Source organism: Gymnoscopelus microlampas, assembly GCF_963454915.1.
Source record: "Gymnoscopelus microlampas genome assembly, chromosome: 19".
NCBI lineage: Eukaryota > Metazoa > Chordata > Actinopteri > Myctophiformes > Myctophidae > Gymnoscopelus > Gymnoscopelus microlampas.
Window position 1 is genome coordinate 16442262 of NC_139956.1, and position 25093 is coordinate 16467354.

Sequence of the window (25093 nt, forward strand, 5' to 3'; positions counted from 1 at the left end):
TGAAACAAATTGGAACATTTTTGAAACATTTTAACACAAATCTTGTATGGGGGGTCCCTGGCATAACATGTTTTCAGGTGGGGGTCCGCAGACAAATATATATTAATTTGGGGTTTCTTGACATGAATATATTTGAGAACCACTGGTTTAAACAACATTAGGAAACAAGCCCAAAAAACCGCAACAAGCCACTTTACACAAAAACAAGCCCAGTCGCTTATAATAAGCGGACATGGCAACACCGCATTTTTGCTGCAAGGTACCAACAACTTCCGGTTACAGTGCAGCTCTTAAAAAAGTCCTCGGAATAAACATCACACCAACACAGTAGTTCCGTTACCACAGAAATGTCTTAATCAGTGGTTCTCAAACCTTTTCATTTCAAGGACCCCCAAATTAATTTGCCGCGCGGACCCCCCTCTGAAATGTTGTGCCAGGGACCCCCATACAAGATTTGTGTTGTTAAATGTTTAGGAAATTATTGTAAATTATTTTTATTTTCAAGATTGAGAAAATAGCCAATCTCAAATAGCTGATGGCTGTATGGTTAAAGTGGTTATAACTAATTCTGATGCTACTTCAACTAATTTTGCTGGGGACCCCCTGGAACACCCTAAAAGGCCCCTGGGGGTCGTCAGACCCCACTTCGAGAACAGCTGGTCTCAATGATGGATGAACACTCATTTTAAAAAGGTGGAAGTGTTTATGACAATGCTAACATACATCTGGTTAGTTTGAAAACTTACTTTTCAGCTTTCACTGAAAACTGTGCTCATGTCATGTCTCTACTCGGCATCCACAGTAGTGTGATTTGATTCCATAAAAATAGTAAACATATAGGCTACTAGGTACACATTACAGTATAAAAAAAAGGAGGGGGAAAAACGGGGGGGGGGGGGGGGGGGGGGGGTGAATAAGGAATATCCATCTAGAAGTCAAACAACTTTCCTTTATTTGTAACATACAAATAAAACACTGACAAGGCAGAAATGACTTATTTTTCCCTTTCATTGTCGGTTAAGCACAGGACTAGAACACTCATTCTCAAACATCAAGTTTTTTTAAAATGTCATTTAAAAAAGCAAGTGTTTAACCTGTAAAAGGCAAAAACAATTAACTGAAAATGGATTCGCAACCGATTATATATAATATATATACACACTGAGGAAAAAGACAAAGAGAAAGGAACGCATCAGAGGAGGGAGGGAAAATGAAAACAATTTGACAGGACAGGTGAGGGTTGTTGACAGGTTGTAAAATAAAGGTTTGAAGTGATTTTTAAAAAATAGGTTCACTCACAAACAAAAGATGTTTTATCACAAAATAATGATCACTCCAAATAATCCCTCCTCAAAGACACCTCAGCTTTTTCACATAAAATGTCGACCCCGGGCACAGTTCTAGGGTCGGTTTTAAAGCAACGTTGCACTTTGGAAGAACATTTTCAAATGTTCAAATGCACGCCTCAATAGGAGTTATGGAACAGCCACTATTTAACCTGTAGTCGGACTTTCTGTGACCTCAGGCTCTTACCAAAAATAATTTCAGTGGTCAACGACTTCTTGGAAACTACAACCCAGGATAAGAAAATAAAACAATGTTACATGAGACACATTTAGCATGCTTGTATAAATGGTTTTAATGTGAGCGCTGCATATTGGGTCTACAGAACTGCCAATACCGTTCGTGTACTCCTACTGAAGCATGAACACTTAAAAACGTCTACCGAAAGTGAAGAGTGCTTTAAATATGGTGAGAAAAAGAAAAACTGATTCTAGATCAGAGCTGAGGGACAAACCAATCCAACTGACATCCAACAGCCAACATGGTTGCAAAAGTAACACAGAGGTTTGTTTACATTTGAGTAACCTGAGAGAGAGAAAGACTCGGTCAGTCGTTGATATACCGTTGCTATATACAATATCCTGTTCTTTTTGTGTAGCCTCTGCCAATACAAATGAATGATTGTACTTATCAGAAGTTAGGCTAGAACTAAAACATACAAGCAAAAATGTTGAAAAGTTTTGTCTTTTGTTTTTGTTCATGATCGTTGTTCTAACAAGCAGGAAACACCTAATGTAACCTCTGAGTGCTCGCCAGCTGGGTAATAGCAGTTTTTCAGTGACTCTACAAAAAACAAAATAAAAAACAACTGTCGATTGATACAACCTTGGATGGTGTTTCGTGTCAAAATGGATTGGTCAAAGTTGGCCTCATGGACAGTTATTTCACACCAACTGGGTTAACTGAAAATCTCAAGTCCCACTTCACTGATGACAGCGGGTTTCACAAAGTGGAATATAAATAAATTAAGACAGCATCTCATCTCAACAAAAAAAAGGCGAGGAAACATTACCTCACATACAAGTGAACCACAGTTCTGAGGTGAAATGGTTGGTTGGTGGTTTCTAGAAATGGAATATGACCCAGCAGACGGGCACTCGAGATGGTCAAGATACCCTGAAGGTTTTGTAAACAGATATGGAAACGACCCATGAAAAACCCAAGAGACCTCATCAGCCTGCCTAGGTAGCCTAGTACATCCTCTTGTCCAAAATCCTCCCGTAACAATCTGGGCTCCATCAGCCAACAGTATCTTAGGGCTAAGAGCTTCTTTATCCCACTGTAGCGCTATGAACACATGAAATACGACCAAATATCCACGGGTTGTGACGTCGGCATGGTGTGAAGGTCAAGCCGAGGGTCAGATAAGCTAAGGGCAACAAGAATAGGTTAGGTTTTTGCCTCTGTGTCACCCAACAAATGTAAATATTTACTTTTGTCAGACGACACAGCCATACCACAATGTAAAAATTGGCCCCATCTCTTGACTGTTGACTCTAAATGCCAAAACGCTTTGAGCTCAGCGGAACCTGTGCATCAACTTTAAGTCTCCTTCTGACTCCAACAATTCACATACATTTTAACCACAGCTGTTAATGGGAGACTTGTGTGAAATATTAAAGTCATGCTGTCAGAGGCAGGAGAGGAAACCTAGCTGCTGGGCTATCCTGAATAAAGACACTGACCGTGATTGTATGTACATTTTGAATCTCGTCATGCAACCTACTGATGGTTGGTTTGGGTATAGGGGTGAGGGCTGAAGGGAGGACATTATCTCAATGAAAAAGACCTTGAATCTTCCAAAAAATAATACATCCTTCCTGCTAGCTTAATGTCCTACCAGTGATAGCATTCATCAACTTAATATAAGTGGACTGAAGACAGCTGTGTAATGGAGCATTCACTTATACTGTACCTATCCTTCTTGTATTAAATCAATATGATTTGCTCATGGTGAAAAGCGGTGCGGGGGGGGGGGGGGGGGGGGCAGAAGAGGGGCATGAGGATGTATTTAGTAGTTACAAAGTCAAAAAGTAACTTCAGCATCAATTTGTTTTGATTTGTACCGCTGAGGATAACAGGGGGAGGTCTAAAGTTAAGGTAATGGATCAATGGATCTATTGTCATCAGTACCTTCACGTAAGTGGGGGAGGAAGGCAGCACAGAGGAAGGGGAGGAAGGATGCAGTTCTACAGATTTGAAACCTGGCCTTGTGGAAAACAGTCATCAGTGCCTAAAGGGGGCTGGAAGGAGGGAAGAGAGGAAAGGATACATGAGGGAAGGATGTTGTCTTTACAATTATCCAAACAGGGCCAATGGCAGCTTTGTGTTAAGAGAACCTATGAAACTTAAATCTAAGCTCAATCTAACAAGAGAAAAAAGCAGTGGCTTACACTGTGGTTGAGGAACAGGCAATGGAAGATAAAGATGAGATGGGTGATGAAATTCTTGATTTTATCGCCCCACTCCCATCACTGTGGGTTTCTTTAAACGTGGAGTCGAGACTAACTAAGGCCTTTTTACACAACTGGAAGTTGGAGCCATAAAGCCCGCATCAGCCCAAGCTTTGCAGAAGAGTGTGATTTGACTGATTTCATTTAACATATCACATATTCTTTTACCCTTTAAAGGGACCGTGTCGGCATGTCCACACAAAGCGTGTTTTTTAGTTGGCAGCGCACGTCTGTCATGCATTTCTATGGCGCAGCGCCCTGGGTGCTTCAAGCTGGGAACAGTTCAACTTTTGGAGAGGAGCGCTGCTCTTTTGATCCTTCTGGCTGTGTCTGACAACCTGGTAATTTACGATCTGACGTTGAATCGTTACCACAACCATGAGAAGTCCATGTTTACGTTGTTTCAGCTAAGCTATTTGTGCTAATAACATAGATCAGGACATTTGAGCACAGCAATCGTTGATTGGTTTGAACATTGTGCGTGCTAATACACACTGCATGCAAGCGCTGTGGGCATGATATCCAAGGCCCCCCTCCACTCATAAAACGCTTGGTGTGGACACGGCGGCCGACCTCCTCCTGACTATATGAGTCACATAACGCCTGACGACACCTGGTGTCTCTAACAGACCAGCCTGCCATGATCAGTAGTATTACGAGACCCTGGAAATGACAGCAATTAGTTCAAAACTCCAATCAAAGTCAAATGAGAGGATAGCAGGAGATAAGAAACAGAGGGGTTGAAGATGGGGCTTGGGCGACGAGAGGATGGCTGTACAGCGAGGGAAGTCTGTTTGATACTTGGTCGCGTGCTGTTGTCACACGCTAAAAATAACAAATCTATAAGCTCAAAACCCATTGCAGCGCAACGTGTCTTGAGTTTATAGATCGACTATTTTCGGCGCGTGTCGCCAGCACACAACAAAGTATAAATGAACGAAGAGAAGTGCAGGTTGCAGCACTGAAAGCCAATCTAACCACAACGGAAGCACCATAACGCGTGTTTCAAGAGGAACTTTTGCTAAATCGGCCTTCATTATTTCACATTGTCTCTTCGCGGTAGCAGTGATTTTTATCCCGCACCAACAGCTTGATGCTGCTGCACTGGAATACGGGGGGAAAGGACACTGGCATACTGGTTCACACTGGAGGAGCGCTGGGGACGCTCCCCGGACTGGACTCGCACTTCACAGCAGAGGAGGACAAGGACAAGATGGCTCCTATCACTTAACTAGGACGAATGGGAAAAGTGGAAAAGAATAAAATAAGAACTCATTAAATTAAGGTTAAAAACCTAAGCAAGAGGAGGTCAACATACACAGTAAAATTCTGAGTATTAAGTTAACTCTTGAAAGCATGCGGGTCCTTTTTTTTTCTTTTTCTCTCACCCGAGAGTTAAATCAGGATTTTACTGTGGAAATTACCTGAGTGATAGGAAGGTAGGAGAAAGCTGGAAACCCTCACAGTTACATGTAACAATGTTAACAGTAGTAGGACGGGCCGCTGAGGTTCAAAAGCGCGTGGTTGTCGGCGACCGCTGTGCTGTCGTACACAAACATTGTATATCTTCACAATGTACCTGGACAACGGTACGGTAGTGAATGTACGCTACAGTACAGCAGGGACTCTTAACCACTTAAAACCTATTATACTTAGTTGAGTGGGGTCCCCCACGGCTGTGTACTAGGCCCCCACTTTTTTCGCTCTACACTAAATGTCTTGGCCGAAAATGGCCGATCTACAAGCACACAGCGGCATGCGTTGAGAGCTTCTAGATCGGCCATTTTCTGCGAATATTTCCCCCCAGAATAGGGTTCATGTAACTTGTCCAGGGGGAGGGGGTCCATAAACCGAAAGACCAAGTTCATTGAAAACATGATTGCACACTCTAAACGTGAGAAATAATCCCTGCCACGATTTCCATTTTGGGGACCGGAGTGGGGGGGGGGGGGGTTAGGAAACACTGCGTGACAAATGAGGATAGAGTGCAGTATGACAAAAGGAGATGAGAGCAGGGTCAGATGAGCTAGAAAGTTGTTGGGAGTGGGTGGATTAGCTTTTACATGACTGGGAACCAGTAACAGCTGATCTCTGGAAGGGGGGGGGTGGGTAACCAGGACGTAGGAAAACGGGTGCCGTGTCTGAAAGCTCACACTGCATACCGCCTACACACACCACTGAGGTTACCTCCATCTATGATAAGACTTCTGTAGCCAAGCATGGTGTGTGGGTGGATTTGAACACCCAAAAGCTCTGACCAGAGGTTCTCCGAAACGCTGATGCACACACACAGCAGGCAGTGTGAGGTTTCACAGGCGGCCACGAAAGTTGCTGGTTTTTAACCGTTTAGGTGGGTGGGGAGGGGGGGGGTGGGTCGACGCAGGCAATCAGTGGCAGCAGCCCCCGCAGTGCCCGCCCCCGTGGGTGTGCGCCGCTGCCGCCGCCATCAACGCCTCGCCATGTTTGGTCCGCCGGCTGAGGATCTCGTAAGAGCAGTCGTCGCCACAGCAACCCGACATGCTGGGTGAGCTGTCATCGATCTCGAATCTGGAGGGACGGCAAAGAAAGAGAGAGTGTGAGACGGCATGAACACAAAGGAGAAGGATAAATAAAACTAGAACAAAAAAGATAGTCTAATGTGTGTGTGTGTGTGTGTGTGTGTGTGTGTGTGTGTGTGTGTGTGTGTGTGTGTGTGTGTGTGTGTGTGTGTGTGTCGACTAGTGTGCTGATGGTTTTCATCTCGTTTGGCCAAGCAAGAAATAATCTATATATACTTTTTTTGTGCTTTATAAGCACAAAAGTAGTTGGTCTACTTTTGAAGGGACAGCAAGCATTCACAGGTGTTGTTCTATTTTACAAACCCCATTTGGATTCTAAATTAAAGTACAAGCGGCTGGTGAACTTTGCAGTCCTTCAGCCCCTGTGGCAAGTGGACAACAAAAGTGGGTTTCCTGTAATCTTTTGTCAACTACAAGGTTGGTCTCACTCTCCAGTCTCCACCAATGAAATTCCCAAGGACGGCGAGCACAGACGGTCTTAATATTGTTTGGGGGAAAGGTTGAAGGCTATGACATGATTAAAATCCTTCTGTGTAGAAAACTATGAAATAATAAAGAGCCCAGATCGATAGTTGACCATGGCTTTATGGAGAGTTTCTTCACATGTTGTCCTTTTAAGGCGACACTGATGAAGGCTGGATAGCCAAAAAGTCTGTCACCTCAAAAAGTAAAAAAAAGTTTTCATTTCTGAGTGCGACCCTCCATGGTTTGATTCATAGAATAGTCCTTTTAAGGAGATCATTTCCCTGGAGACATTGCTCTATCTTGGTTGTTTGTCTGTCTGTTTTATGTTTCTTTGTGAGGACTGCGGATGAAAACTAGCATCTTTGCTAATTCCGGTGTATTTACGTCATGACGTTCATTAATATGCATTGTCCTGTCCAAATAAAATAAATAAATATCTATCCACTCCTCCATAGGGAACAAAGTTCACCTTAAAATGTTGTTGTGGATTTCATTTTGATCTCCAGTTTAGTGGACTGTTATTTTGTTTTCTAAGCCGCGGAGCGACTATTCAAAGACATAAGACGTCATACTCATATACCATGGCCTGGTCGTGATGCATTTCTTAATTATAATTACAGTTTATGTGTTCCAAATTTGTTTCAACAGTATTTGGTTATTTTGCGCACAAAGAATAACAACATAAGAATGCAGTCAACTTTCCCTTTAGGAAAAGCCTGATTGTGTGTGCTATACTCAATGTAAAGCCTGTTTGTGTGTGCTATATACTCACTGTAAAGCATCTCTGAAAAACTGGTAAGCCCCGTGGTTGTGTTTGAATACTGTCAACATCACTTTCTTCATCTGTGTACTAGGGCGAGAAAGAAAGAAAACATATCGTTGCTGTCGGGCAGAAACCTTTTATCTCCATATTTAAACTTTTCGTGTTTTTTCATAAATTAAACGTCCCACTTGATCATACTACAGCGTCACACACAAAAGTATTAAAAGTAGCAGATCTACAAGCTCGAAATGCGGTGCAAGCGACACGTTTTCAGCTTACAGATTTGCTAATTTTGCTATTTTTGTATTTGAGTCCTGAAAAGTAACAGTTTTGGACATTTCCACCCCACAGAGACGAAATCATGACGGGTGGCACAGGGGTAAAGTAAGCAATAGATAAAGAAGACCGACAATATCTGCTCTTCTATCATTCCCAGGCAGCTTACAACTCAAGGCAGCACTTCAACACAGATACCATTAGCTGTCTGATAACACACCATGTAAATGTTTTATCACAGTGGTTCTCAAGCTTTTTATTGTCTAGTAGGACCACCATGTCTTTGGCCGCAGACTCCTAATCTCAAAACATTTTGTGCCAGGGACCCCCATACAAGAATAGTGTTGTTAAAATGTTTGGAAAATACTCAAACTTTTTCACATTTTGTCAAGATTCTTTTGAAAATAGCAGATCTATAAGCTCACAACACGTCACGACAATCAAAATAAGTTTAACCACTTTAACCCCATTTCATAATTTGGATAATTCAAAAATTGCAGATCTGCAAGCTCACAACGTGTCGACACATTGTGAGCTTGTAGAAAGATTTGGAATCATTGTGAAACATTTTAACTATACAAATCTTCTCTTATAGGGTCCCTGGCACAACTTCTTTCCAAAGGGCGGTGCGCAGTCAAATACATACATATTAATTTAGGGGTCCTTGACATGAACATATTTGAGAAACACCACCGTCTTGCTGTAGATTGCCTTCAACTGAATTTCAAACAGTTTGTTTACCTGTTAGCGATGAGCTGTAATATCTGAATGAGGAATTTCCCCAGACCTTTCCTCCTCACTCTGCTCTCCAGCTGCACCTCGTAACTGCACATGGAAGAGAGATCACATTATAGACGTGCTGGACTACGATTGTTTGAGACATGTGCAACAGCAATTCAATGTGCTCAATTTAACTGACCGACTCATTGAGCTAATCTCAATATAAATACAATAAAAAAAATACCTACAGTTGCAACAGTTAATTGGTTTAATCAATTATAAAAAATACCTTTTAAAAAATAATCTTAAAAAAGCTAATAGAAATAACAGATCTACATGTTACATCATGTTGTGAGCTTGTAGATCGGCTATTTTTGCATGACACCATTGTTAAAACAAAATACAAAATAGGGCATGAGTAGTTAATCTGACTTAAAAGAAATTATCCATCCATTGATTTGATTAATCGAAAAGTAATCAATAGAACAATGGGCTAAGAAGATAATTGATAGTTGTAGCCCTATATACCAAATGTAGAACCAAAGCGAATGATCCTAGACTCTGAATGAAATCATAACAGTATCAGAGCAAAACATATCGTCTCTGTCAGGGGCAAATCTTGTACAGTATGTCCAAAACCGTTACTTTTCAGGAAATAAAAAAATATACTTTTATTCCAATAGATCCAACGTAGTTATTTAGTCACAAGCTCTTGTTAATACTTTTCATTGATTCAATATTTATAAAACCCACTTTCACTTAACCACTTTCACAAATAGAAAAAATATCAGATCTACAACTGATTTGTTTGTTCGCCTATTTAACCTCCTTTTGTGTGACAACATCATACGACGAAATAGGCCTTTCATTCACAAAAAAAAAAGTTGAAATACAGAGATACAAGGTTTCTGCCTGACAGAGACAACATGACAGTCTTAGAAAAGAGAAGCCTTACGTCTTACCAGTATAGTACCTCCTCGCCACACTCCACGTCGAATCGGAAGTGAGAGAAGGCGACTGGGGCGGAGTCTGCGTCGCGAGCCAGGAGGTACCACGCCCTCTCGTCTTTCATCTCGTCCCTTTTCTCCCTCTCCTTCCACCCCCACTCGCTCTGCTCGTACCTGCACAGTGGCAGCATGGTGAACACAGCTCTCACTTTGGACACGAGCCCAAATGGGACGTTTTACCATCAAAGATGTTGAACCGACAGCAGGTGGCCTGAATATGAGATTCAGGATAATTGTTGTGGAGAGACTCAAAACTAATTCAATCCCAAGTCCCTGTGGGAGTTTGCCATACGGCAGCAGGAGCAGTTAAAAATATAGACGGGGGGGGGGCCTAAGGGGTCCATAGAGTTACTACAGGGGGGTTGCCAAATATTTGAGTGATGGGAACTTATTTTTTTTTTTATATTAACCACTTGAGGCATAGCAAATTTTCTCTATTCTCTATTCTAATCATGTTAGAATGTGTTTAATGCTGGGTTAGATGTTGGTTTGGGTTCAGTTAACTTGTGATTGTAATTAAAAAAAATTATTACCTTATTTTACCATCATTTCATGGTTTAAATTAATCGCATAGTCCAACTGAATAATCACACATTTACAAATGAATTGAGTATGAAAGGAATCGTTATTTGCAACCCTAATTCCTATCTAACCATTCAGCCGTCTAAAAGAAGGGTGACTGAACCTCTACCACAGCAGAGTAGACCAAAATACTTACAGCGTCTGCATGTTAGATCTTGTGAGTTCGTAAGCCCATTCGACAGACAGCGGGTTGAGGGTGGAAACTTTCTTACACTCTATCTGCAAGTTGAGTCTGGACACAGGACAGGGAGCTGAAGTCAGCAACATACTGTACACAATCAAACTGTATGTGATTGTATGTTTATTTTAATTACAACCCAACGTGGAGAAATGAAACAAGATGTATAGAGTATTCTATAAGGATCATATGTATCTGATGCTAGGACAATACATACCCATTTCTGTCATATTTTTTAAAGACTGGGAAAGCAGCCAATGGGTCATCAAGCTGTGAGAAGAGAGGATAAAAATGAAATCAACATCTGAACATCAACACTAGTGTCCCTATTATGGGCATGTCATACTAGTAGAAAATAGGCAAAGCTGTTTGGTGTAGAGGGAAAAAAGGAGGGGCCAACTACAACAATTTCTGGCATTGTACAATAGAGTGCAATATTTATTTTTCAAATTTCAATGGATTAAGTAAAATGTTCTAAGAAGCTTAAAAATGTGAATATGCTCAGAATATTAAGACCCAGGTCAAATAAATCTCTGCCTGTTCTCTTCAACCTGTTTTGCCATAAAGAGGCACATCTACAAGCGCTGCTGCATGTCCTCTGAACCGAAGCCCCATAGAGAATGATCTATTAAGACAGTTAGTGCCATACATTATCATCATGGATCATAAAGTCGTCTTTTCCTGGGGCCTGGGAATATTTATAATGGCCCTGCACCTAATCTACTGTCTGTAGGATTAACAATAACCACCTGTTCCAGCCAACGACGTGGACTGAAGGCATCATTTGTGCGTTATAAACAATGGCCCAACTGACAAATCATGTCTGCCGGCAACAAGAAAATGTTGGGAGGGAATGGTTTGCATTCCTGCCCGGTTGGCGAGTTTACATTGAGTGGTAGCAAGGAGACAGGATGCAGATGAACGGCTGGCGAAACAGATGAAAAAAACAAACCAATTCATTCTTGGGATTTATTCTGGCCTTTTCACTGTGCTAAGTGCTTACATCATGGCCTTCCAGCAGCTTAAAGAGGATGCGTTTGTGTTTTAGGGGGAAGTGTGTGGGAAATAAACAATTACCACCAGCCGTTTTTTCATTTAATAGGTTATGTAGAGAAACATTAAAAGGCATGTGCCTTATCTCTTTCTGTCACTCCCAGTTAAAATACCAGAATCACAGTTCTCTGCGTGGGATAAGTTGATCTCTAGGTTTATTTGGGCGGGAGCTCGACCCAGGGTAAGATTCAAGACTCTGCAATTAGACAAGGAAAATGGAGGACTAGCACTGCCAAATTTTAAAGAATACTATTATGCTGCACAATTGAGGTATATCGTCTACTGGTGTTCCCCAAACTATGTATCCAGGTGGAAGGACATTGAGGTGGGTGTGGGTCGAGCTCCCCCTCAGGCCATGTTAAGTGGAAAAGAATTTAAGGGAGACAATTCTATTGTAAGCAAAACATTGGGAATATGGCATGATGTGGTTAAAAAGTATAAATTGACAGGTGACAGTAAACTCTTGATCTGGCCCTCCCATAATACGAAATTCAGACCTGGGGAACTAGATAAGACGTATGAAAGATGGAGAGAAAGGGGAATAACAGCTATGTGTACACTTTTAGAGGGTCAAGAATTCAAATCGTTTGATCAACTCAAGAGGGAGTTTGACTTGGAAAATGGTGACATGTTCAGATTTTTTCAGCTAAGACATTTTTATGACACAGAAATTAAAAAGGAGATATCAGTGGAAGGAAATGAAGTGATTGGTGTTTTGACAGGTGCATATAAACAAACACCTTCAAGGGTTGTTTCCAAACTGTATAGAGGCTTGCAGAAGCAACATGGAAGAAATACAATGTATGTGAAATCGAAATGGGAATCTGAATTTAATATTGAGATGTCTGAGAGTGAGTGGCGTTCCATGTGTTCCACACAACAATCTTCAACAAACTCTAAGCAATGGAGGGAATTTGGGTGGAAGAATTTAATACGCTTTTTCATTACACCTAAAATCAAAAGCAAACAACTGGGTAAGCAGCAGTTTTGTTGGAGAGAGTGTGGGCATCCGAACGCCAATCATTCACACATTTTCTGGTCATGTAAGAAAATACAGTCATTCTGGGACAGTGTTCTCCGGGTTTTGGAGGCAGTAATGGGCTACAAGATTGTCTGTGATCCCCGGATTTTGTATCTCGGTTTGACACCAGATGACATAATAGGACACGAGGACGTTTACCTGTTCAAAATCTTGACACTGGCAGCTAAAAAAGCCATCACAAGGAAATGGCTGAAAACAGACCCTCCTAGAGAGGAACATTGGTGTGATGTTATTGAAGAAATATGTCTTATGGAAAAAATGACTTATAATTTAAGGATTAAGGCAGAGATTTTTGAGAAACGTTGGGAGAAATGGCATATGTATAAGAGTAAATGAATAGTGTATACCCCCCCCCCCTGTATTGTCCCTTTCTTTTTTTTTAATTGCTTTTCTTTTTTACTGTTCTGTCTTTTTCTTTCGTTCTGTTTTTTGTTTTCCTTATTGTAATGTCCTTTTTGAATGTTTGTTTTGTCTGTGTGAAAAATAAAGACAAAGTTAAAAAAAAAAAAAAGGCATGTGCCTTAACTCATATACTGCCTAGAACGACTAAAACGACTTCTGTCCATAAGCCATGCCTGCCAAGAACGACTAAAACGACTTTTTAAAAAAATTTAAAAAATTAAAAATATTTTTTTTTTTTTTTTTTTTTTTTTGACCCAAAGACCAAGGAGATATGATTTTTCGAAGATATAGACTCCCATCCACTTCCTTGTTAACTTAAAACTTAAAAATTCTGTATCTCGGCTCCTGAGTACTTTTTTTTTTCAATGAAAAATCTTGGCGGTGTTCAAACAGGCCAGAAATAATTCTGGCAGTGAATGAGTTAAATGCCGATTTACAAGCTCACGAGTTGCATTGTGAGCTTGTAGATCAGCAATCTTTTTTATTTTTACAGAATTGTGGAAAATTCCAGGATGAAAGTGGTAGTGGTTAGATTATGTTTTTTAAGGAATAGAATTCGTCTCTGTATTGTAAAATGTGTGTGCACAACGTACTGATATAGTAAATTAATTTTTAAATAATTTCTAACTTTTTGTATAGTTGTATATTGCAATATGTGGTTGTCACAAAAAAGGTCTGGACTTTTGTCACGGTTTGGGAACCACTGCTCTTCTAGGGTATAGTAATGTAATGAACTTTTTATTACTTATTATTACACAAGACAATGTAATAGTAGATACAATGTAAATGGTAAATAGTGGATACAAAATGCCTGGGTAAATACAAACAAAGCATTAGGCTCTAACTTTTTGGAAAATGCATAGAGAGAAGTCTAAATTAGTATGTCTGTGTGCAGTTCAATGAGTGGTAGGCTAAATGTTGTGCCACTTTTAGCGGTGCAAACAAGGCTGCAGCCTGCAATACCCAAGAGACTGACAAATAATACAGTAAACAAATCCTAATCTCATTCCCATAACAATTTAGTATTTAAGCCGTTACAGAATTCCATAACCACTCCACTCCTCCTGGGAACCTTAATGTTAACTCGAATGTAGCTAGCCATGGCCTGCTCTAAATAAAAGAGCCGACATCTTTATGCCAGCAGCCAATCAATGCTAAACACAAAAAGGATTAGTCAGTTATGATAATGTCACACCCAATCGTCATCTAGATCGCCCTGAGAACTCACAGAGCACTCGAACCGCAGAATTATGCCATCCAGGCCAATTACAGGCAGGCTTATGCATACTTCCGATTGTTTGTGACGCCATTGTCCCATTATTTGCATCTTTATTCAAGAACAAATATTGTCCATTCAATCATAAGTATGATTCAAGGACAATGTCCATTATGTCTGGTTTTGGATCCAGCAAACAGTTGGCTGCCTGGGTGATCCGACAAATGTCTCTGCAATGAAACCCACACAATTTCAAAGGCATTTGGCATCAACACAGCACCCCCTCATCAATAAATTTGGAGGGTGGCATTACAGGGACCAGTCTAGATGGACAGAGTGGGTAGCAGACCAGCATGACAGCAGACAGTAAACAGACGGAGAGATGGCAGAACACCAACAAAGAGATCTTTAAATGATTCATTATTATTAGAATGAGTAAATATATTAGGATAATCCTTCTCATATATACATTATACATGATATGAGACAGGTCTATAATTGCCAATGCTGAGGCTGCATTTCATAATTTCCTGGTACTGACCTCACACACAAAAAAAGATATCTGGCAGGATTATTAAGAATCACATTTAAAGAACAGAGAGAGCGAGGAAGCGTGTGTGCGCACGCACACGTCCGTGTGTGTGGCACTGGCCACAATGAGACAGACAGCTAGTTCACGCTAGCTCTGCACTCCCTGCTCCCTTTCATTTGACAACAACAGTGAAAAGTAAATTTAAGTAAGGAAACCGTCACAATACATGAAACTGTGGCTCTCAACAGCCTGTGGACGGTGGATGGAACAGTGTGGTGGATGCATCTTGCTGTTAGTAAGACACTAAAATCCATAAAAATATCACATAATTAACACCCCACAATTATTTTTGACTTCAACCTGCAAGTGAGAAACTCAAAGTGTGCAAGTTGAGGCACAGCTGTTTACAAAGTGTGGGGGGGGAATACATTGTGTCAATTCTGACACCCAAGTGTTTTGTATATTTTCCTATTAATTGGATGCACGGTTCGACTCGAGTGAAATATTACTCCTCTTATCAAAATCTGCGTTTTAAAGCCATAACGACTAATGTAGCTATTTTACTTAGTATAGCAGTGTGGTAGTGGGGTGTGATTTGGGTTCTGGTGTGGGTGGCTGACATTATTTTAGCCCTGACAGTATTTATGTTTACTAGACCATACCCGGTCGACGCATCCATGGGGGGATATGCGCACATGATCTGGCAACCCGGGAGGCAGTTCGTCCCATAGCTGGGCAGCCCCGTAACCATGGCGACAGTGTTTTACACATAAACGCTAATAAGAAGCTGAGATTTGATGAAATTGAAAAACGGGCTTCACAGTTAAGTTCAGATGGTAATGGTCAATGGCTGTGAGCAAAATCAGAGCAATTGGTCCAGCCACTGAGGAGAACCGGGTAGCTTCACCTACTCCCACTACAGAGGTTACTAGAATTATAGTAGGATTATAGTAGGATAGTAGGATGTTCAACTGAGTGTCCGTGGGAGGCCAATACATGTCAATTTAACCTGCATCCAGTTGTCTGTCCATCTATGTAGCTGAGGGGAACACTCAGTAGCAGAAGACTGTGCAACTTAAGCAGTCTCAGCCATTGTGTGCACACACGTGTTTGTTCAGTGTGCGCACACGCGTTTGCTCAGTGTGTGTATGTTGTTAGATTGGGGAGTCGTGAAGGAGGGGGGTCGCGAGCCTGGGTGGCCAAGTCTTTTTGAGGTGTCGCCAGCCAAAAAGGTTAATGACTAGAAGTCTATACTAGGACCCCTCCTTTTTTTACCCTGTACACAGCCATTGTTTTACTGGCTACTGAGACAAGTCTGACAAACTGTGTCAACAAACAAACTATGATTTTCAAACAGCTGTGGTCCTGCTGTCCACCTGAAATGCTGCCGTCTGGGGTGGGATTTTTATTTGACTCTTAAAGATATTTCACTTGATTAGCCATCGATTAGACTAGACGAAAAAACTAAACAAAAAACTAAGGATCCTGATCCAACCACGAAAATTCTTTAAGCCAGCTTGTGCCCTCACCCAGGACTTTCAAACCGTTTCTCTAATCTCATTGGTTAATCCCACTCAGGCCTCTCACCTTATTGGCTATATCCACCTTGGCACAAACGGCATCCATAGCTGCTCTCTCCTCCTGGCGCTTGGCCTTCTTCTCCTTGGCTTTGTTAGACTTCCTCTGGAAGAACGGAAGAAGGGATAGTGGAGGAAGAGGAGAGGAGTGGAAGAGAGGGTGCCAAGTTAGAGGAATTGTGAACAGAGGAGAAAGTAAAAGAGAGAGAGTCAAGAGTTCAAATGTGGGAGTAGAGAGAGGGATGAGAATGGAATGATAAACGGAGAAATGTGGGAGGGGTGAGAGAGCAATGGGTGGGTGGTTTAAGGACAGAGGGAGGTGGCAGGTGTTAGACAGAAAGATGGTGATGAGGAGTGATGGAGTGTGGAGTGAGGAGAGAAAGACAGGTGGGGAGATAGGACAGATGTGAGATAATCAATCACTGCATCACTGCTGAGTACAATACTACACTCTGAGACTGTTCGTTGTCTGGTAACCATTCAGGTACGCCTACACAGATTTTGAGGAAGGCTATGTTGGCACCTCTCAATGTAATCCAAAGAAACAAGTTCTGTGCTTGGCTGCATATTTTATGGATTTGCATTGCAGACGTTTTTCCAATGCTTTGCCAGGCCAACAGTCACACAAATCGAGGAGCCAGCTAGGAGACAAGAACAAACTTAACTGGCTGTTCTGTTATTTAACGCAATTATTTCATTCAACAAATTCTCTTCTCCCTATAATGATAAATGTAGTACTTTACAGATTCATATTTTCATTTGAGCATTCTCTTAGTGCCATAACTCTTTGGACAGCAGCACAGCAGGTGAGCAAGCAAAGCTGCTTGGGTTGGTAATTTTGTGATCAGAATACGGCTGAACATTAGTAGGCTAGCTAGATTGCTACTAATTTGATCCTTGCGGTTTAGAGCAGAAAAGGTGACCGTTTTGCTCAATTTGTTGCAAACTGTTCACACAGGCCTTGCACACTAACCACCTAACCACAGCTCCAGGAAATACAGAACCAGTAGTTTAGCTATGCGACCACTGTGATGATGAACCACATGAACTCTAGCGTGACCCGTCCCCATTCTGGGGGCGAACATGCATTCGGCCAAAAAAGCGGGGGGGGGGGGGGGGGGGGGGGGGGGGGGCAAGTACAGACCCCGGGGGACTCCGGTCGTAGGGTTTAAGTTGTTAAGATCCATCTATTTTTATTTTGTTCAGTGTGTGAACATAAGACAGCTGTCAAGTTAGCAGACAATATTTTAATGGAGCATTGAGCAGCTGCTATGCATAATGCTATGCTACAAAACTAATTCTAACAAAAGTTCATTGCTACAAATAAAACACCTTTCTTTGGCTGTGTCTTGGATTGTTGAAATGTGTGGCTTGATTAACACCTGTTATTTGACCACCAAAAATAGCTGAATGGTAAAGTAATGCAATGCACGGTGTTGTGATTATTATTATAGGCCTTTAAGTTTAAAATCAAATTAATCCCCCTACCAATGTAGAAGCTTTATTATTTAAATAGACAAATGCAGTGGTTGGTTCTCAAACTTTCTTATCAAGGACCCCTAAATGAATACGTATTTGACCGTGGACCCCCATCTGAAAATGTTTTGTGCCAGGGACCCCCATACAAGATTTGACTCGTTATAATAGTTCAAAAATATCCGTTCTATTTTTTTTGGGCTATTTTCATCGGCTATTTTCAATTAGCCCTTGTAAATAGGGCTAAAATGATTAAACTGATTTTGATGATATATTAACTCAATTAGCTGGGGACCCCCTGGAACCCCCTCATGGATCCTGGGGGTCTTTGGGAATGACTATACTAGTATGGACAGTTCACATCAATACAAACTCTGTAAAAGAATGTACATTGACATGGTTACACTGCACCAAGGGATGAGAATGTTTAAGAGCTGCAGTGGACCATCAACAACAGGTCATTATTGATTGCAATAAGTGCATTTAATTAACTGACAGTCCAGAACAAACAGCAAAGGCAACAATTAGGAGAAGGAATGCATTGATATGCAGAGAATTAATTCTGTTTCATTCTGTACCATGCACAAGCAAGGTACAGACTTCACACAACACAACACGTGGATTGGTTTATCTTGAGTGAAAGTGACGGGATCAAAAGCAAGCATGGCCAAAAAGCCCACAATGCTCTCACAAACTAGCTTTAATAATCTCATGATATTTAATCGGGGCATTGAACTACAGGGGCAGTTGGATCACATGTAAAACACATGGGTTTTAATACCCGACTGGCCATGAAAACAAAAGTGTTCAATCAGCAGTGATAGAAATGCAAAGCACCCATCATAAAGATGGATTCCTGGAGAGAGAGAGAGAGGGTATAAGCTAACAAGCTAACAATGTCACATAATAATGCAACAAACAACCACAACAGTCGATCGCGCACAAAACACACAAACACACTTAAAAACCACACAGTAGGGCCCAAAGTGATGTATGTATTTAGGTACTAAAGTTACTAAACCAGCAGGACGCAACGATAATGGATGTATGGCTAACCGGGGCTAACGGCGGTAACAGGAAGACTCGCCCCAAAACACGCTCGCCCCCTTGCAGCGGTTTAGGTTAGGTTTAGGCATAGTTTACTGAGGTTAGGTTTAAGAATACGCTCAGGTTTATGCATAGTGTACTGGGGTTACGTAGGTTTAGACATAGTTTACTGAGGTTACGTTTAAGAATAAGGTTAGGTTTCTTTAGGCATAGTTTATTGAGGTTACATTTAGGAAAACCAGGTGGCGACCGTTCCGAGGTCGCCGGATTTGCACCCCCCCGGGGCAACTGTGTTTTGGGGCGAGCGTTTTGGTATTCGGGCTAACAGCTAAGCTAACAGGCTAACAGCCTGGTGGTGGGTGCCAGCCATCCATCCTCTCATTGCTTCCTCCTTTTTCTTTCTCTCCCTCTCTCTCTCCAGTCTCTCTCTCTCCCTCTCCATCACCGATCAGGGTCCATCCACACGCACGCACACTCTTTGTTCACATCCAGTCCACAGTCCAGGGTTAACACACACACATACACGCACTCACACACATAATAAACAATAATAACTCACACTCACCCCCATGTCGAGCACCTTGTAGATTATTACACCTGGCCTATTGTTGTTGTTGGGACTGTCTGGGCTTTTAGGTTTTAGTTCTAATGTATATGGTGACACTGGGTCTAACGTGCTAACGAGGCTAGGTAGGTTAGCACGGATCGATGGCTGATTGATCGCGGATTAAAAACCCCGATTATTATTATTACACCATCAATTTGCACCAAATTAAGCGAACAAGTCTTATTTGTCTTTTCGCCCCCGGATTGGCGCCAAGAGCATGAGAAATTATGGAGGTCCCTTAACCCTGCTCTCTCTCTCTCTCACACACACTTTATTTCCTCCCTCCCTCTACCTCACTCTCTCTTCCCTTTCTTTCCTCTCTCTCTTTCTTTCTCTCTCTAGTCCGTGGCGTCCAACTAGTTTAGCGCGAATATGGTTTCCTTGTTGGGGAAATGACGACAGCTGCTGAGCGCGCGCGCGCACACACACATACACACACACACACACACACACACACACACACACACACACACACACACACACACACACACACACACACACACACACACACACACACACACACACACACACACACACACACAGGCACCCAGGGGGCTGGCATGGACGGGAGAGGGGGGGTCAAATGATAATCTATGTCAAGGAAAGGACCCCCAAATGAATAAGAATTTGTCTGTGGATCCTCATTTGAAAATATTTTGTACCCCTAAAACAAGATGTCTGTTGAGATTCTTTTGTGATTTTCAAAAAAATATATAATGTGGTTAAACTGATTTTGATGCTATATTGACTCATAGCTGGGGACCCCCTGGAACCCCCTCAACTGCCTCAAGGACCCCTGGGGGGGAAAACCGCATCTCTAGCCTATATAGCCTGATATGTATTTTTCATCTTAATTCATCTTAATCTTAATTTGTATTATTATATCATACTGTGTATTGTCAATTAGCCTATAGTAGTTGCTATGAAGTTGAACCGTTCACATGCTGTGGTATAAAAAAACAGTCAATTTCTGAAAGGAAATGTATTTTAAATGATATTATTTTTCTGATTCATTTATTTTTCCAAACTGACACTCATGCATGGGAAAATGCTTTATAAACCCCCCCCCCACAGTTGCAGTAATGCACTGCTGAGGCAGTCATCTATTTCAGTGGTTCTCAACCTGTGCTTCGGGACAATGTGACAATTTAAGGATTTTAAGACCTTTTTAATACCTCAAGAAAAAAAGACCATAACTGCATCAAAAGTAATCAACAAACTATACTATAAAAACTGGTCATACATTGGCCAAATTGTGAAATACAAAAGAAAGATCGGCTGTAGATCAGCTATTTTCACAATATTTATCTGTGGACCCGACAAAATGTAATGCCTCAACTCCTACATTCCAGTGATTGTCAGGGTGGGAGGTCCCCATTTCAAATATGATTATTTTGGGGGGTCACCGCCTGAAAAGGTTGAGAACCACTGATCTATTTTACATATGGCTTTCAGTTCCAGGCCAGTGATTCTCAACCTGCGGGCCAGGGCCCACTGGGGGGCCGTGAGGATATTGCAATTGGGCCCCCACATAAAAGGAAAAACGCTACGATTTTAATTATAATAATATAGCTGCAAGCAGCGATAATACGGGGCCAGTGAATAGAGAGAGAGAGAGACACATGGAAACGGAATAGTTGAAGAGAGAGAGAGTGACATGGAAACAATAGATTGATGAGAGAGAGAGATGGAAACATAATGGTTTGATTGGACATCTCAACCTACTGCCATTAACAGGATTCGAACTCTCAACCTTCAGACTAATAGGCTGCAACACTACCTATAGTGCTATAGCTTTGTCCAGGCTGATATTGTCTGTTGAAGATCATAAACTCTTGCCTTCTTTCATGAACCAAGCCCCTGTTTCACTAACACTAAGATCACTCGTTCACAAGCCATTTACCAATGAAGAAATTGTACATCTCCTCAGAACCAAAACTAATGAAAGTAGCCGATCTACAAGCTCACAAACCATGAAAAGTTGTGAGATTGTAGATCAGCTATTTTCAGAATGAAGTATGTCATACGTAAAAAACGTACTCTCAAATAAGCATTTCAGGTTATCTTTACCATTTGCACATGTATTCATTGATACAGTCATGTTGTTTGCAATTCAACTTAACTTAAGTCTACATCAAGTGAGGCTTGAACTGGCGACCTTGAGATTGTGAGGCATTCATTTAAGGGAGACGCCATTGGCCCAACAGACAAGTAACTGTGAAAAAGGAGATCACACAGATGATACAGTTTCACGCAAATAGCTGAAAAATCCTGGGTTTAAGTGTTTTTCAAACTGCTCAAAATTGCGGACAATCTAAGGGCGGAGCTTAATGGTCAAATCGATACGTGTGTTCCTCATGAGTCAAGGCACATGTGTAAGCAAGTTTCACGACTTTCGGCCAAACGAGGCATGACTTATGCCTGTTTAAAGTCTGCATTTTCAAAAAATTGCTATAGCGCCCCCTTTTGGCCAATTGGAGTAAGATTGGTTTCAGTGATATTTGGAATGACCCTGTACATTTCTGCAAAGTTTCAAAGAAATGTGAGTCTGCATGTATGTTTTAGGCACAGATGAATAATTTTCATAAAACTGTAATAGTTAAAATCTATCTCCTCCTGGGATTTTTCAGCACGAAACGTTTACCACTTGAACTTTGGACCTCTGCCTACAAAAATTTCCAACGGATTTTCCATAAGTGAAAAAATGCAGAAGTTAGGAGCCAATGACTGTTTTTCATATAATTCAAAATGGTGGGAGATCTAAAGGTCAGAGGTCAAAAGTCAGACCACGAAAGTTGTCGGGCATGAAGAGACGCATGTGTGTATCGAAGTTTCATGGTTGTAGGTCAAACAGGGCATGAGTTGTACCTGTTCAAAGTTGGCACTTTCAATTGAGTGCTATAGCGCCACCCTTTGACGAATGAGTGTGAGAATTATTTCTTGGTAGTTTTTCATGAGCATCTACCATATGGCCGAGTTTCGTAAAAAGCGTATGCATGGTTAAGCCAGAACTGGCAAAAACAAGTATTTTTCAAACTGCTCAAAATTGCGGAAAATCTAAGGGCGGAGCTTAATGGTCAAATCGATACGTGTGTTCCTCATGAGTCAAGGCACATGTGTAAGCAAGTTTCACGACTTTCGGCCAAACGAGGCATGACTTATGCCTGTTTAAAGTCTGCCTTTTCAAAAAATTGCTATAGCGCCCCCTTTTGGCCAATTGGAGTAAGATTGGTTTCAGTGATATTTGGAATGACCCTGTACATTTCTGCAAAGTTTCAAAGAAATGTGAGTCTGCATGTATGTTTTAGGCACAGATGAATAATTTTCTTTAAACTGTAATAGTTAAAATCTATCTCCTCCTGGGATTTTTGAGCAATCTGCACGAAACGTTTAGCACTTGAACCTTGGACCACTGCCTACAAAAATTTCCAACGGATTTTCCATAAGTGAAAAAATGCAGAAGTTAGGAGCCAATGACTGTTTTTCATATAATTCAAAATGGTGGGAGATCTAAAGGTCAGAGGTCAAAAGTCAGAGGGTGAAAGTTATTCAGCATGAGGAGACGCATATGTGTATCCAAGTTTCATGGCTGTAGGTCAAACAGGGCATGAGTTGTACCTGGTCAAAGTTGGCATTTTCAATTGAGTGCTATAGCGCCACCTTTGGACGAAAGATTGTGAGAATTATTTTTTGATCGTTTTTCATGACCATCTACCATATGGCCGAGTTTCGTAAAAAGCGACAGCGCGGTTCAGCCAGAACTGCGAAAAGTGGCAGAAGAAGAAGAAGAAGTGACAGAATACTGCCAATAACAATACGTGTACAGAGCAGAGCTCTGTCCCCGTAATAATGTTAATATTTATTTTTTCTTTATCGCCGCAGATCCACCATAACTCTGAGAGCATACAAATGGAACCTAATGGTTCCACTTGTAACTCCAAGAAGGTACCATTTGTACTTTCTTGGAGTTAAAGACCTGTAATGCTGCGTTCACACTGGCAAGATACAAAAGATACAAAGATACACACTGTACTTGTAGCTTTGTATCTTTGTAGCTGAAGTTGAAAGCAGCTCAACTTTTTTGTAGCTTTGTAGCTGTTGTAGCTTTTGTAGCAGCTACAAATGTCAGACGAATAGATAGTGTGTGTGTGTGTGTGTGTGTGTGTGTGTGTGTGTGTGTGTGTGTGTGTGTGTGTGTGTGTGTGTGTGTGTGTGTGTGTGTGTGTGTGTGTTAGTTTAGTTTAGTTTAACAGCAGCCTATAGTCCAAAGGGTGGAGCAGTCTATTGGCTGTTGATGTCTATTGGTCCTGGCTAATGGCATCATTGGTTTGGTCATTGCCCTATGCCTATGCTGTAAGACAAGTTTGCTTTGTTTGTTTGTTTGTTTTTTGCAGACAACCTATTTATCAGATTCAATCTCTGCTATGTTTTTGTTTTTGTTTCATCCCTTCCTATTTCATTTGTTTATCCTGTAAATGATCTGTCCTGAATTTGAACTCATTTTCAAGTTCCCCACAGGGATCAATAAAGCTCTCTATATGCAATTTTAGCCTCTGACAGAAGAGGGTAGGGTGGGGGGGTTATAAAAAACAACAACTTATTCAAGTTTACCCTTTAATGCTGCATGGGTTGATACAAGGGCAGGAATTTCGCGGAGGCCATGAAGGCCATGGCCGCCGTTGCCCCTCAGTTTGGCCTTATGCCCTTCAAAAAATGATATGCCACCAAAGAGGCCTTAATGCCCCAGCTGATTTAACTATTTTCTCCTCTTCCTCTTTCCTATCAATTCAGTTTTCAGACACCATTGTCTTTTGTTGACAAGGCCCTAACCCTTAAGTTATTTCTGTGGACCTGATATCATTGTTTTATTCGATGACCTTGCTACCCTGGCATTTGGCCTTTGTTCCCTCAAAACATGGACAACACAAAAGGCCAAGTGGCCTTGTCCGGATAAAATGAGGAAGCACTATGGAAATTATTCCGGTCAGAGAATCCTTCATACCAGAGGGTTATTTATTCATTTAACATATATCAAATGTGGCTTATATCTGTTAAAGTCTGGCACATGGGCACACAGATCAAAGAACAAATTGTCAATATGGAGAACAAACATGTCAAAACACAACAAATGTAATGACACTAACATAAAATGCTAGAGTGGCTGGTCACTGTCCTGACTTGAATGCCAATAGAACATCTCTGGTGGGGCACTGACAGAGAATGCTGCCTTCATCTATAGCTCTGACTGTGCACAAGGAACCGTGAGCAATAAAAAGGTATTATTTTCCCCCAACAGTTGACAGTTTGTGAATTTTGCCGATAAACCTGATTTGCAGTGGGGAGTGGGGACTGAATCATTTCGAGTGCAGCAGAGACTTCATCAGCTTCAGGTTCAACCTCTTGAAGCTCTCTTGGCCGAAACATCCTTTTTCCATTAAAATATGTATTTTATCCATTAACAATAATACTTGACTTGTATTTTTACAAAGAAATCATGATAGCTGTGGAATTTCTGTATAGGGCAAAGAAAGAAAAACGGCAAAGAAAAACGGTTTACAACTGAAAGAGCTTGAACAGGTCAATCACAAAGCGAATGTGCTTGTCACATTTGAATACAACCTATGCATCTCTCTCGCTCTCTCCCTTTTTGTCACTCTTTCTCTGTCTGTCTGTCTCTCTCTCTCTCTCTCTCTCTCGGGCCTTGAGTCAAGAAGAAAAAAGGAAATTATAAGAAACAATATGTATAAATATTTGATGTTTGTGTAAGCTGTAACAAACAGATCAGGCCAGCTTAA

The 25093-nt window shown here is 41.3% G+C and overlaps 1 protein-coding gene across 2 annotated transcripts; it reads right to left on the reverse strand.

The window, feature by feature from the left end:
- Positions 1-929: 929 nt before the first annotated feature.
- naa40 (N-alpha-acetyltransferase 40, NatD catalytic subunit) lies at positions 930-19627 on the reverse strand. 2 transcript variants are annotated; one of them, XM_084043584.1, is made up of 8 exons: positions 19257-19627; positions 16179-16274; positions 10564-10616; positions 10305-10400; positions 9542-9700; positions 8601-8684; positions 7593-7670; positions 930-6344 (listed from the first exon to the last, which is right to left on the reverse strand). In XM_084043584.1, the coding sequence occupies exons 1-8, from the start codon at positions 19260-19262 to the stop codon at positions 6185-6187; spliced, it is 732 nt and encodes a 243-aa protein (XP_083899710.1). In that variant the 5' UTR covers positions 19263-19627; the 3' UTR covers positions 930-6184. The 2 variants fall into 2 exon arrangements, with proteins under 2 accessions (XP_083899710.1, XP_083899709.1); XM_084043583.1 differs by having other exon boundaries at positions 19251-19627.
- Between the last annotated feature and the right edge of the window lie 5466 nt (positions 19628-25093).

Bases quoted from the DNA above. Each gene is read 5' to 3' on its own strand.
- naa40 (XM_084043583.1), bottom strand. The intron at 10,401-10,563 runs GTATGTATTGTC...TCCTGTGTCCAG, and splicing joins AAAAAATATGACAGAAATGG to ACTCAACTTGCAGATAGAGT. The intron at 9,701-10,304 runs GTAAGTATTTTG...GCCACTGTGCAG, and splicing joins AGATCTAACATGCAGACGCT to GTACGAGCAGAGCGAGTGGG.